Here is a 15682-nt window from a genome sequence, read left to right on the forward strand (position 1 = left end):
TAAATGTGAAAAAAGAAAAATTTGGCTGATGTAAAACTTTCTATTTAAAATGCATTTTTTACACTATAGTTTATTGCTAAGACCGTAATGAAATAGAATAAAACTGTTCATTTAAATCCCGAAGTGTTAACATGGAAATGATTGACAGATAACTAAACTAAATTAAGATAAAAAAAAAAAAATAAGATACATTTAAATAAAATAAAAATCAGTCCAGCAGTGCAGATGTGGAAATGCTCAACAGAAAAACAAAATTCAGGAGCAAGCAAGGCTAACTAAAAGCATAGCAATGCCATATGTCTTCTAATTAAGAATGAGCAATGATGCTAAATCATTTGTCTAAGGGCCTTATGAGTTTGAGTATGAGTTTGGTATAGTTTCTTAGTTTTTTGTCCAAAGTGTATATCAAATACATAACCAGGAGGAAATCTTTAAGAACAGTCTAGAGTAGAGCTTGACACATTCTCTGTCCGATACGATCTGTTCCTCACTCTCCTCAGGCAAGGCAAGTACTTCCCAGCGGTTGCACGAAAGTCTTTGCGGAGAAAGATGTAAAACACAGGATCCAGCAAACTGTTAAGGCTCAGAAAGCCTCGTCCTAACTGATAGGGCATAAACATAGCCTTTTCCCAAACACACGGACTGTTGTGTATAAGCAGTCCGACGTACTTCAAACAGCCGATGAAATGATAGGGTCCCAGCACCATGACAAATACGGCCACCAGAAGAGTGAGCAGACCCCTGATACTTCTCTTCTCCTCGGATAAAAGCCGGTTGATTGCCATCAGCGAGCGGACAGTCTCTCTATGGAGACCGACAATGAAGCTCAGGGGAATGATGAAGGACAAAAGCAGAGTAATTAGTCTGTAGGTGATAAAACTGCCCTCTGAGGGATACTTCTCGATACAAAGAGTGTAATTTTCCTGCTTGGGAAAGAGTTTGTTTAACGCAATGGCAGGTGGCACCGCAATTAGAATCCAAATGCTGAGTGCTATCCAGCGAGCAAACTTCAAGTTAAGGAGATACTTGAAACTGAGAGGTCTGGCGATGGCCAGGTGACGTTCTAGAGCAATGATACACATGAAGAATATGCCTGAATAAATGCTAATGTAAAAAAACAAACCCATGAACTGACAGCTCTGGGGTCCAAAGCGCCAATTGTGTCCATTGGCATAGTAATCTATCCATAAAGGCAAAGTCAGAAGTTGAATCAGGTCTGCGATCAGAAGGTTGATGACATAAACTGGAAGAACGTTCTCCGACTGGATGAGTTTGTAGAGCCCAAAGAGCGCCAGCAGGTTTAAAGGGGTGCCGATGATGAAGAAGATTCCATACAGGACGGGAAGGAAGATGCCATCTTGACTGAAATCAATTCCACAAGCATTTCCCAGAGTCACAGGAACGCTCAGGCTTGTGAGGGCACTAACATTGAAGTGGTTCTTCATCTTTTGCCTATATGACAGAGTGCTCTTGTGTTCTTTATATGGATTTGAATCCTATTCACAAAACAAAACTAGTGCCATTAGCAACATTTTATGTTAGTTTCATTTATAAATGAAGCACCGACTAAATATATGCAACATTATACACAGGAAATACATTTTTTTCAGAACAAGTATTTCAAAACACTAGGAATTTGCTTAGAATGAATTTCAACATTTCATTTCCCAGTTCTCATTTGGAATCATTCAAATCAGGTAAAGCACAAATATGCTTCACAAAATTTGCATTTATGCATTTGACAGATGCTTTTACCTAACCATTCAAGCTGTTTATTTTTGCACCAGTATGCGTGTTTCCTTTTAATCAGTCCCATAAGATGAAATGTGTTCATTAGTGTGATTTAATTTAATGTGATGCAAGACTATTTTAGCACATTTAGTGCCTAGATAAACTACATTGCACTTGGTAAAAATATAACCTAATTCCAAAAGATAAATATGAATAAATCTGAAATATGTACTTACCTAATATGTTCTGATAAGAAACGTGAATTTTTCATTAAGTAACTGTTGAACACAGAGACAACTCAAATCACTTAATTTCCTACAGGAACATGACCTCATATGATGCAAGGAAAACATAAAAAGCATAAAAATAAGCATATTTCTGTGTACATAAGCTCAGCACATGACTAACATGAACTAACTTACCAGAGGAAATGTGTCAGGAGGATATGACTTTACATCCTGGATGGCTTAGCCAACATTTAACCAACATCCTGACCTTTTTTTTTTTGGCCATGTCGTGTTTGCCAGTAAATAAGAACTGTTGTTCTAGATAACAAAACCAGATATGAGCCATATACTGTATGCATGCAAACAATTAAAATAAATGAATATAGAAATTAAATAATTACAAAAATATTTCAGGACATAAAAATGCTGTGTAATTTTCATTTTACATTGACTAATGCAATGGTCACCTTGGACATTTCTGACACAAAAAGTGAATTTAGCATGAAAAAGTCAACTTTAAACTACAGAGCAGTTACCCTTGCCACTGTAAAAATTGTCTATATTAAAGGCACTGTTTTTGCATCAAAATAATTAGTTTTACATACAAAATGAATATTTATAATCCATAATTTCATTAATTGCATTAATTTGATTCATTTATAATTTGGACCTGGTCCATGTAAAATAACTAAGAATTTTATTGAAAAGGGCATTTGAAGAAGCTTTCCCTTACCAAAGAGTAGTATACTTCACATTTATTTTATTAAGTATACTTAAGTAAAGTATATTTTAAGTATACTTTATGTAGCAAGTATACAAATATCAGTGTTCTACTAGTATACTTGTAAGTGTACTGTTTCAATACTCCTTGGGTCTAAATTGGCCCACTTTCTAGTATATAAAAATATACTTTCAAGAATAATTTTAAGTATAACAGTAGCAAATTTTGAGTACACAACTAGTTTACTTCTATGTTTGTAGTTTGTACTGCAATTATACTAAAAGTTAACTTATATGTATACTGACAGTTTATTAATTAATTTTTATTTTTACACTTTGTAGTATAGTCTCCGTAAACTACTAGTTTAGTAGTTTTATACTGTAAGTATACTCATAACTTTTCTTTAATACGTTATACTTTAAGTATACTACTATGTCCCTATTTAGGTTTTAATTTTCATATCTTTTGTTATATGCATATCTGAACATACAAAACATCCAAAGAAAGATCAGGGTATCTGCTTGTAAACAAAAACATACTATTTTAGCTTCAAGCATTCTTATTTAAACATTTTAATGTGTGTAAGTTTCACAAAAAAAAAAAAAAAAAAAAAAAAAAAAAAAAAAAAAAACTAACATCTTAAACAAAAAGCTGAAACAATTCTATGAATTGAATTCAGAATGATAATCAAAATGTAGATGGAGTCGATCAACACCCGAGAGCTTGATTGTAATTATTACCTCTTCATCGGCTGACATTTTATTCCATAATGTTACAGTTTTGGTGCTGTTTCATGTCTGATGATCTTGTTACATTTGTTAGTATCTGGTGTTTATTTTTCTTCTTCACTTGTATTTTTTTTTGGAAATTCTGTACAGAAGATGTGTACTAGCGCTCTCTACCATAAAATAATGCAAACACAGATTCTAGGAGAAGTGTAGTTTAAATATATTTAGACTTCTTGTAAGTAAAAGTCAAGTATACTTAGATGTCATTTTAAGTGTATTTCTGAGAAGTATATAAAGCCCATTTCTGAGAAGTACATAAAAAGTAAACTAAAAGCATACTTACCTATTTTTGTATATTAATAGCACACTTAAAGTTATTTAAAGCTTTGATTGGAAGGCATGTGTTAAACACTGGGACAACGACTGTCTGTTCATGTTAACAGAAATCAGTTAAGTGATCTCAAAGATATGTACAATGCTGGTGTCAGACAGTGAATGGCATCATCTTCATGGAAAGCATGAACATGGAGAGTGAAGGGTAGATTAAAGCTTGGAGCATTAAAAAACAGTTGGATGTTTTTTTTAGGAAGCTAAAAGCTGGCTCTACCTTAGATGTTCATAGTATTTTTCTTGCTGCCCATTACTAGTCACACTTAAGAGGAGAGATGATATACTTTGAAAACCAAGGCATGAGACACTGATGGTAACCTGCCTGCCTTTGGAAATGGCATACATAATTCATACTCGCAAGCCTGGAAGTATAATACTGCAGTGCTTCTGTCTGATTTTGAAGGATTTATCAGTTCCCAGTTGATCTAGATTTTTGGTAACACTCTTCAAGCAGACTGAAGTGGCATTTCTTAGGGCTGTTGGTGAGTCCAGCCTGAGGGATCTCCTCAAGCAGCCTCTGGAATTGAAGCAGATGTCTGGCTCAGCCTTTGGAATGGATGAATACATTGTACAGTTATTGTACATTTCATATGGTGATTTCTTGTGAGGGTCTTTGAATAATATCCACAGGTCCTTTGAAAAGAGGAATGTTATAACCGGTTAAAGTCATGGGTTCAATCTTTAAAGAACACACCAACAGATAATAATAAATTGACCCCAATGACCCCAAATAAGGTGATCACAAAATATCATAATATCATAAAATATAAAGGCAGCTATATATTTCCACAATATGAGAGAAAAAAAGTGTGATATAAATAACATAATTATATAATTGGCTTTTATATTGTTTCTTACCAAAGTCAATGGAAATTAATAAAATGTTTATTGTTAGCAAGTAATATATTTATACTTTTTATCACTTTCTTTTCTTACCCACTATCAGAGTAATTTTAAATTAATTTATTTATTTATTGAATTTTTAAATCAAAGTTCTTATAACAAATATTGTTCCAATGCAGAAGTGTGTTATAATGCATTGTTTATTCAATATATTCATATATTTATTAAGCAAGTTAACAGGTCAAACCCAAATGCATAAATTTAAACTAGATGTAGTAAAAGAATGCTATTTGCTAGCCACAAAGTTTTGCCAACACAACATTGCACAAGTGTATAACTGTCAGAATTGGCACCGCCGACATCCGACCTAAAAGCAGTTAGCTGTTCGTTTGGAGTTCATTCACCTGCAGATCAATAGGCAACAGAAAATAACCCTAAGAGGAGTGAACTTTCAATAAAACTATTGATTTCTACACTGAAAAGACTTACAATATGTCAAGGCGCAGCTCCGTCGATGTACACAGCTTGGTTTAAGCGTCAGAACTGGCCAAATGCAGTTGGAGCAAAAAAGCAAAGCAATATGTTCCCGGGGAGGAAAAAACAAGCACAGTGCACAGCATCCTTCTGTCATAATCGTGTCCTTCACTCAATCAATACCAAAGCTTTCAGAGATTTTATGAAAAGTCATCAATGTCTTGAGATAATGCAATATTATAATACCCTGGAACTTTATTTCCTCATCCCAACAGATGGACTCGTGTTATTAACATACATCGATGATTTAGTACACAGGTAAGTGATTTTTTTCTCCGTAATTAGAAAATCAATACGGTGATTGCTTTCTGCTGTTGTAGTGAAAGGTCACTGGTGTGTCTTTGTATGCTGAATGATTGAATTTACATGGATTAAAGCAATTTAGCAGAGGTTTAACATTCATCTGTGGCCAGACCTGTTAAATAAACCCATTGCAGGTGATCTTAATGCTGTGACACAATGGCCCTGGTGATTCATGCACAAACTGTAAGCGCTCTACCTCCGGAGGTCCCATCTGCAGGGGCTGCTTGCATGCAATACATAAGAGGTGAAATTGTAGTTGATGCATGAGCACTCATTGAACCAGTGGGATCTGGCCTAAAGAAAACAGCATGACAAAATGCACTTGCAGAGAATTCTGCCTCCACATTTGTTACAAGGCCGCTTGCAAGACGTAAATGAAAATGCTGGCAGAGGAAAGGGCTTGTTCACGGTGACTTTGACATAGTGATTTTATAGGTATGCTTTGCTGGGACTTCTCATGGTGACCCATTTTATTTAGTTGCTGTTCGGCTAAAAGTCGGGGGGTGTTCTGATAAATTTACTTTAAATGTCTAGACGGAACATGGAAATATATGGAATCATTGAACTTTTAAATGAATTGTGAACATGCAGTAATGTCAGTCTTCATGATCTAAAAACTAACTGTTAAGCTTTAAGATTCAGCTGTATTGCTATTTTACATTTAACCCTCCTGTTGTGTTATTTTTATATTATACTTTTTAATAGCATGAAATATGGAAAAAAAATATTTATTTTTTCTTTAAAAAAAATTCTCATTTTAAAACTTTTTCATATTTAGCATCATGAATGTGCACGGAAAGTTTTTCCATTGTGTGTTTTTTTGATATATTACATGAAAACCAATAGAGTTAAAGATCTCCAAATTCCAATTCTGTCATTATTGACTCACTTTTATGGTGGAAACAAATAATTTTCTTCTGTCTAAAACAAAAGGAGATTCACTTTTATTTTAAATGGAAAAGATCAGCTTGGCCATTCTGCAAGATAACTCATTTTATTTTGCAAAAGAAATTCAATTCCACATGCAATTCTAAAGGAGTTTGGAAAACACATAAAAGTAAAAGGGATGGAGGAAAGTTTTGATGGCCTTGATTCATTGACTGTTCTCGTTATATCATGCTGTCTGTTCAGGTTCATTTATTTCACTGGAATTACTCTCAAACCTCATTTTCTTTGTAAATGTCCTTATGAATATTTACAAAACCTTCTGCATGCATTAATGGGTTATGGAGGACTTTACAGATTTGATATTTACAACTACTCTAAATATTTCTAAGGAACACAGAATGCTTGTGTTTGTTTTATCTTCAGAGGATGTTAATTAGAGTGTCCTCTCTGCAAATAAATGGAAAAATAAAATAAAGAAATTTCTATAAATAAACATTGACAAACGCAATCTACACTTAAATTGCAAGTCATATTTAACATTAAACACACACACACACACACACACACAGACGGACAAGGTAAACTATAACACTGAATACTGTGGGGAAAAAATGGCATTACTTCATAAAAACTAGCAAGAAAAAAAGGAATCTACCATTAGTCCTGTTGATGGAAAAATTATGTTGCACTTTCTAAAAATAGTGTGTTGAAAGTCAAACTCTCTTTCTTTAGAGAACAGATTAAGTCGAGAAATTCCAATCCAACTTCTGCTTTATGGCAAAAAAAATCCAACTTCTGCTTTATGACATTTGTGTTCAATAGCCAGCGTAATCACTGCAATATTCCATTGCAAAAGTTAGAAATCAAGATAAATGTTTTAGTTAATGCATTAGCTTAATGCATGCTAATTAGCAATAACAATGTGCAAAGAATTTTTACATATATTATAAGATGTCACTCCTGAATAATTATGTCATTACTCAAATACAAGCTGCATTTTTTTTTTTATTCACTACGTTTTTAAAATCAGATTAAAAGAAAAATGTCTCAGGTTAAGAATGTAACCATGGTTCCCTGAGTAGAAAACAAGACACTGCGTCCTCTAGGGGTCGCTATGGGGAACACCTCGTCGTGACCCATGTCAGAAGCATACATTGAAAAAAATACTAACAAGTTGGCCAGTGACAGCACCTGACGTCACTACCGGTGAGACTATAGATAAATAGGCGCCGGAAGAACACGTCATTCACTTCAAACCAGCTCATATGGAATTGTGCATCCCAAAACGATATGAGAGTCATCAATTCAATCTATGGTGATAATGCTGGAGTGCTCTGGGGGAAAAACAGAGAACTCAGTCTCACGGGAAAGGAGAACTCCGAATTCAGGAAGAGAGTAGCGCACTCATATGCAACCCTTTTGCTAAACCACTACCAGAACCGCCCTAATAGCCCTTCATGTTGAGGGAAGCGATGGTTCAACTGTATTAATAAAGACACACTGGCTGAGTGGAGCCCAAGGAACCAAGGTCTAACCAACTCACAGAAAGGGAACAAAGCTGAGCATGTAACCCTTACCGTACAGGATTTCAGATAGTGTGCGGAGTCTTGCATGCTCACTTACCACTTATGTGGATGTTAGAAAGTGCGCAAAGTGTTCAACGTTCACACTCACCACCATATGGATTTCAGAAAGTACACAGAGCTTAGCGTGTGTACTGAAAGCTTTCTAAGCATGGCAGAGGTGCCGAACCATACGGGAGGGGCAAGCTCAAATCTACAAACCTCTGGTGAGGGGAGCATTACCTGAGACAGCATATACAAAAAGACTCTTGCAGATGCCACCTCTAATTCCCGCTCGATGCGTCAGCAAGAAGGGATATCCAGGTGACCAGGAAGCCCCTCAGTGTGACCTGGCTGGACATACAGGAAATTCTTTGCAGTACCATGCTGGGCCTGATGATCAAGAAGGATCCTGCAGAAACCTATGACCTGAAGCATGATACTGGAAGCATTAAGCCAGAATCAGGGCTATCAAACCGGCAGGACATAATATCAACATGTGTAGTAAACACGGCCATTGAGCACTGCAAAGAAAACTCACAGAGAATTAATACACATATAACCACCAGCAATTTAATACATTTATATGTATATTTAGAATGGATCATACTTACACACCCTGGTTCCTGCACTGGAACCCCGCTCAAGGGGTGTCTCCATTTAGTCTGGACCATCAGTAAGGTGGTTACTATGAACCATAGAACCAACCAAACACATCATAGGTCCAGCATAGGAGACTGTTATGCAAGAAGTTCCCACATAACCACGGACAGGTGAAGAGCTGGTGGTTACAGGGGAATTAGGAAGGGGAAGATAAGGGCACATGTAAAAACCCCAAAGGGAATGAGTAGATACTCAAGTATGACTCTGATTTAGACGGAAGCACTGATGATTCCTCTTACCCCTACCCACAGGTGGGGGAGGAGCATGAGTCTCGACACTGGCCTTCTGTGCCCATCTCTGATCCTCAGACCAAGAAGGACCAGGACCCCTATGTTGTTAAGGTTCAGACCTAGACCTTTGTGGAATGACCATTTTCAAAAGATGCTGAGCGCACCTTCGCCTCCATGAACTTCTCGACTACCATCTCAATGGAGGTTCAGAAAACTTCGGAAGCTGGAACTGGAGCATCGAGAACAAAGGCCCTTTCTATCTTCACGATATCTGTCAGATTCACCCACAGATGTCTCTCTGTTACCACCTTGGCCGCCATAGACCTGCCCATGGCAGAGGCGGCCTACTTGGTAGCACGGAGAGAGAGATCTGTGGTGCAGCGCAGCTCAGCTAACTGATCAGGGGAAAGGCCCTCACCTTTATCCAAGTCTTTCAGCAGATCAGCCTGATAAGCTTGAAGCACTGCCATCATGTGCAATGAAGACACAGTCTGACCTGTTGCTGCGTATGCCTTGCCATTTAAGTGAGATGTATCCTGAAAGGGCTTAGATTGCAAAGAGGGAGATTTAAGAGATCTCCCCCACAGAGAGATAAATAGCCAGCATCTCTTCTACAGGGGGCCTTTTCTCATAGCTGCTTTTGCGCATCACCTTGATGTTGGCATAACTCTTATGCTGAAACCAATGGATGCGAGAAGAAAATGGCCTCTTCCATTCCTTTTCGATCTCTGTATGAAGATCAGGCAGAAATGGAAGGTTCAACCGAGCTGGAAGGCTATGGTCAGAAAGATAATGCTCGTTGAGATGACCTCGCTGCATCACCTTGCTAGCACGCTTCCGTAGCAAGTCCAACTTTGCCGTGGCACAATCTATAACCTCCAACAGCTCTACATAAGCAGGGCCGGAGGATTGAGAAGGCTCAGCTTCTTCACCATCCTCGAACATCTCCTGCTCTTCCTGGGCTGAACCCAGCAGGTCACTAGCCTCAGAATCAGAAAGTGTTAAAGAAATAACTTTATCCTCCAGAGGCTCTCTCTCATCCACAGCAAACAAGTGTGAAACTCCTCAGCCAGGTCCACCTGTTGATCCCCATGAGCTCATTCTTCTCCGTGCCTCAGCATTGTAGGGTCCTGAAGCGTGGGAAGCAGATGGCTGCCCCTCTTTCCTTAAAAAGAGAGACAAATTAGAGCGGAGCTTTTTCATTGAAAAATGCTCACAATGCACGCAGATTGCTACTTAAGGACATCATTCGCATGCTCTTCACCCAAATAAGTGTGTCTTTAGGTGTCAAATAAGTATGCACACACTGTCTAAACTCTTTGCTAGTAGTCGCCATGCTTGATAGAGAAAGATCGCTCTCACCACGATCAGATTCACTCTTCAAACGTGCTCTCCTGGCACCTATTTACTGTAGGTAAAGTAGCACTGGTAGTGACGTCAGGGTAGAGGTCTTCACAGTGCACCCAAGACGCGTCTATTACTTCGGGTCCCGGGTCTGTTTAACACTGTGGGTAATACCCGTGTGATCGGAGTCATCGGACTCGGAGAACACCCGGCCGTGATCAGACACTGCTTGTGTTTTTTGTAACTTGCAACTTTTAAAATTAGGAAAAGAACAGAGTGAGCAAAAAAAAAAAAAAGCAGCAATCTCTCTCTCTCTCTCTCTCTCTCTCTCTCTCTCTCTCTTTCTCTACTGCTAGAGGCATAGCGCGCAGAATGCAAGTGCACGCACGGTAATAATAGTAGACTTGACACACTCATATTTAATGTATTTCAAATCAGCAACAAAATTGGAGGTGAACTGTCACATGAATGTTTTCTATGACGCTCAAATTGCGTTAAATCATATTTTAGGATGATCCAGCTAACACGCATGTGCGGTGCAGTATCTAGCATGTGTCATTCTATGGCAACCAGTGAGGGACAAATCGCGCCTCACATTTTCTCCCATTTTTATACTATTATAAATAAACTGTTTAATCTTAAAGTTTTAGTGGTCAGATTCAGACACAGCAGATGATAGCATCAGCGGCCATAGCACTGAAGTAGCGTTTGTTATTATAGTTCAAAAGGGCAAACAGTCGAAGTTATTATGCGAGTTAACTCGAGTCAAAATGTACATGTGCACAGTTGCATTTGTCATCCGTCACATCAAGTGGAACTTGTGGAAATAATGAGTGGATTAAGCTTGGACTTGGAATAAAGAGCGGAATAACATGGATAACTTTCTTGTTGGAGGATTGTAATGCATCAGAGGCAGTCAGGTACAAGGACGAGAGACTACGGTCCTTAAATTAGGTAAGATAGTTTTTTTTTTTTTTTTATCGCAACATGTTTATTGACTTGTAATAGCAATTTAAGGTGGAATATGAGACATTCGGGTCCAGTCGGGTCTGTCTCTTCCGTGCGGGTTAGGGCAGCTTTCAAATAATATATGGGTCCGGGTCGGGTCCGGGTAGGCATTTCTCACATCTACACGGGTCCGGGTCAAACTTTTAAAATATTAGACGGGTCCAGGTTGGTTCGGTGTAGTACATTACGGGTCTCTTTTGGGTTCGGGCACAAATGTTTGGACCTGTGAAGACCTCTACAACAGGGGCTATCACAGGCCAACTTGTTGTTTTTTCAATGTATGCTTCAGACATGGATCATGATGAAGTATTCACGATAGTGACCCCTAAATCTAGAGGATGCAGTTCGAAGTTCCCTTGAAAGGGAACTAAATTAGTTCTGTCTTTAAACTTAAGTAACTTTAATATATTACATAAAGTAGGACATACTGTTTATGCACTGTGTAGTATGTTAAACCTTGTGCCTCTTTCATCTGCTGTGATTATAGCATCTTTGTCCGCCTTTAGGTGGAAATATTCCTTCCATCTGCAGCAAAATGAAAAGATGCTGTCTACACTGTAGAAATGAACTGTAAAGCTCCATCCATTAAACATGTACACACTCACAGGAGAAACCTTGACCCATTTGAATGAGTTATAGACTGTGGGATTATACTGACAGAGTGACAAATGACAGAAGAACCTTTTTCATTATCCATGTGAATGCAGACTGGAAAATAGAACTACAGCTGATCAGACCGAATTGATTGTAGTTTCTAAAATGATAGACCTTAATCTAAAAATGAGTATAAAACAAATAATTGTGCTAGGACAGAATACCCTGCAATCCTGAGATTCTTACATGTCATCTACAAAGAGATTTACTAATCTTGTGCTGAAAATAGACTACAAAAGAGTAACTGAAGTATAGCACTGGAGACAATTGTCTTGGCAACTAATGTGGTTTATGTAACATTACGCAGTAAAATAAAGCAGGATTGTGGTCACTTTTAAAAAAGCTCTTTTCCGAGAGTGATGATTCAAAACAAAGTCTATACAAGTGGTTAATTATCTCATTACTTTCTCTTAACTCCTATAGCAATAACAACAATTACTGTGCAGATTCCCTTTGTTTGACATTATGAAAGGTTTCATATAGTGTAAATGTCCAAAAGTGTATCTATATAGTACACTTTCCATTCATATAGAAAATCTGAAGCCCTACTGTAAATGATACATTTGTTGTTGTAAATCCATTTACTGAACAAAATCCATGAATCCCCTGCTGTCTGTCCTTTAACTTATGGATTGTGTCAATTTAGTTCATTGCAGATTCAAATACAATATGGCTCTCAATTTATTTTGAAGGATGTCCAATTTTTCAGACCTCCCCGTAATGGCAAATAAACTTCATATGGTATTTAGCTTTACTTGTGTTTGCTTAAGAATAGAAAATGCTCTGCATGATCATAATTATTTCAAACAAAAGTAACAAATTCTGTATTATAGGTTTAAAATATTTACTGGAGTCTTTAAGTGGGTTGACTTGGTATATATATATATATATATATATATATATATATATATATATATATATATATAATGCAGAATAATACAGTATAAATACTATAAGGAAATTAACACATATAGCTGTCTAATAATGAAACAGTAATTTAAATGTTTAAATCAGACATGCCTGGTCACCCTTCAGCTATATTAAACACAAATAGTAGATTAATGATAAATGTAAATCATTGACATCCATGAGGCAGAAACACATAAAGGAAACATTTACATTTTACATTTTCGATAATATAGTACATTAGTATGTTCAATGAAATGTAGAAAATCTAGCCTAGAAGACAATTCACAAAAAAAATAAGTATAGAGAAAAAACACTTGTGTACTACCAGGATACATTCCTTGTGAGAAGTCTTGTAACAGCTGCCTTTCATAAAAAGTACCACAATACTCCATTAGCTCAGAAATAACAATAATAAAATCATATGAAAAAAAAAAAAAAATTAAGTCTTTAAAAGCGATGATGAAAGTATATATCTGGAAATTTAATAAAAGCATACCTCACCCCCCAAAAAAATCCCAAAAGAAGGAGGCGGGGTTAAGATTGGAATTTAATGGAGACACAGAAACTGGGTCAACTGCTTAAAGGGGAAGACATGGAAATATCCTATGATTATAACCAGCTTGCAAACCAAATGTATAGGCTCCAGTTTGCATTCAAGAAGAGAACAGATTCCGAAACTTTTTTGATTAAATTGTAAACATACTCATCTTTTGATGTGCAGGCCTTTGGTGTGGTCAACACCTCAGACAAGAAATGTTTGAGGCATCAATACAGAAAAGCTTTCTGCTTACTTTATGATTTCAAATCTTTATTCTGTTTCTCACAGCCCTTATTGACAAGAGGCATCGTCAAAACAGATGTTCTGTAGTGCAGCCCTCAGCTAATTTTATCTGGACATCAAATCGATGTGTAATCATTATTGGAGGCTTTGCCACATGGAATGAAACACTGAAGTAAGATCAATTCAGCTTGAGCGGATTGCTACAAACAGCAGAGCTGTTTCATTTGTGAGCAGTGCTGAAAATTGCACTTGGAATTGTAATAATTAAAGGGTGGAACTTCTTGTGCAGAAACAGGATTTTTTTTTTTTTTTTTACAAGCTGGCCTAGTCATCCATTACTGGAAAATTGCATGCAACACAATTGTGAGCATTGTGTAATTATAACTAATTATATTTAATTGACTCCTCATTGATCAAAACGGTTAATTTTCTGTCAAAAATAAATAAATAATAAAATTGTGACAGTCACTACAAAAAACAACAACAAAAAAAAAAACGGTTAATCAGCCACCAGCTTCCATGATACTGGAATATGTTGCCAGCTGTGGCAACCCATCATACATTTGCCTCACAGACTTTAATTAACTCATAAGACCTTTGTGAGGGTATGCTGCGCCATTGTGAATTATGCACTGTTAGTGAACTATGAACTTTTACATTTGGTGATGCTCATCATCAAGTGCTGAACAATGTACCACGAATTACAGTACCCAGCTGTTTTTTTTTATTGTGGCTGAAGTCGACATGGCCAGTGGGTTCACAAACCCAAGGACAGGAGGTGAACTGCAGCAGGTGTGGTGGCACTATCCCAGGATCTAGGACAGTAGATTTCCTCCAGCTGGCTGAAAGCCTTTCCCCCAGGCCGCTGCGCAGCCAGCTACCTGAACCAAGGTGAGGCCCTCTCCGCGCTGGGGGGAACTTGAATCTTAATGTAAACCGACTCATCTATAAATGATGGCAAGCGGCGATTAATCAAAATTTGACAATGTGTATGGAGGGGTGGCAGAGGTCAGGGGCTCTTTTTTTCCCCTCTGTGCTTCGGAGACTCTGCATGTTTCTTCTCACCGGTTAGTGAGTTACTATCACAGCAGCACAGAGCAGTGGCATTCACAGCCTCAAAACCACTGTTTCGTCTCTCCAGGTTTGATGAAATACCGAAATACAACATTTACAGTGCAATCAACACTTATGCTGTTTAATGTTAAAGGAATATTTCACACAAAAATGTAAATAATGTTATTATTTACTCGTGTCATGTCCTTTAAACCAAACTGCTGTTGTTTTCCGTTGAAAACAAAAGGAGGATTTTGAAGAATATTGATGCAGCTTTTTACCACAACAATGCTTCATAGTGGCCATGTCTGTGAGTATCCTAAAATCATTAAAAAAAGTATCATTACCGCTCACATTTATTGAAATAGCAGTTGCTTTAATACAAAGTGACTTAATAAGTGTGTTATATTCAAGTGTTATGAATTATAAAGAAATATATATATATATATATATATATATATATATAAAAATTTTTTTTTGTTTGTTTTTGTTTTTGTGCTCTATGGAAAACAACAACATACAGGTTTGGAAATGCATGAAAAATAAGTAAATAAAAACCAATATTTTATTTAGTTTTGAATTATTACTTTAACAAAACAAAAGCTGTGTGATATTTATATATTGTGATGTTCCAAAGATGATGGCGTTTGTTCAGTGATCCTCTCTAATATCGATTGGAAATATGGAGTTTGCACATGAAGCTTAATGAGGCAAAGAGTAACAAACATGTACAGACCACTGAGCTGCATCATCCTCTTAACACAATTCACACTTGAAAATAACACATGCAACTCTTGAATACATTTGCCATGTTAACTGGACAATTTACATTTGGCACTACAATACAAATATTTATATTATTTATACATTAATGCAGACTGTAATTTAGGTAACTGAATAAACACACATTGCAATAATGGGTGTTCTCAGATGGGTAGATATGCAGTCAATTTAGTGGAACAATAAAAAGAAAACAGCAATATATATATATATAGGTATGAAAAATTAATTAAGAATGTCTTAATCAACTGAAGATTTAAATACTGGAAACATACCAAAAATACTTATTAAGAAAATAATTGCAGTGTGTTGTGCCACAAATGTTCAATCTTA

General features: G+C 36.8%; 1 protein-coding gene across 2 annotated transcripts; it reads right to left on the reverse strand.

The window, feature by feature from the left end:
- Positions 1–205: 205 nt before the first annotated feature.
- Positions 206–2182, reverse strand: LOC113112285 (G-protein coupled receptor 4-like). 2 transcript variants are annotated; one of them, XM_026277712.1, is made up of 3 exons: positions 2154–2182; positions 1968–2009; positions 206–1496 (listed from the first exon to the last, which is right to left on the reverse strand). In XM_026277712.1, the coding sequence occupies exon 3, from the start codon at positions 1443–1445 to the stop codon at positions 432–434; it is 1014 nt and encodes a 337-aa protein (XP_026133497.1). In that variant the 5' UTR covers positions 1446–1496; positions 1968–2009; positions 2154–2182; the 3' UTR covers positions 206–431. The 2 variants fall into 2 exon arrangements, with proteins under 2 accessions (XP_026133497.1, XP_026133496.1); XM_026277711.1 differs by lacking the exon at positions 2154–2182 and having other exon boundaries at positions 1968–2144.
- Positions 2183–15682: the final 13500 nt, after the last annotated feature.

The sequence above is a fragment of the Carassius auratus genome, chromosome 13 (assembly GCF_003368295.1).
Source record: "Carassius auratus strain Wakin chromosome 13, ASM336829v1, whole genome shotgun sequence".
Lineage (NCBI taxonomy): Eukaryota > Metazoa > Chordata > Actinopteri > Cypriniformes > Cyprinidae > Carassius > Carassius auratus.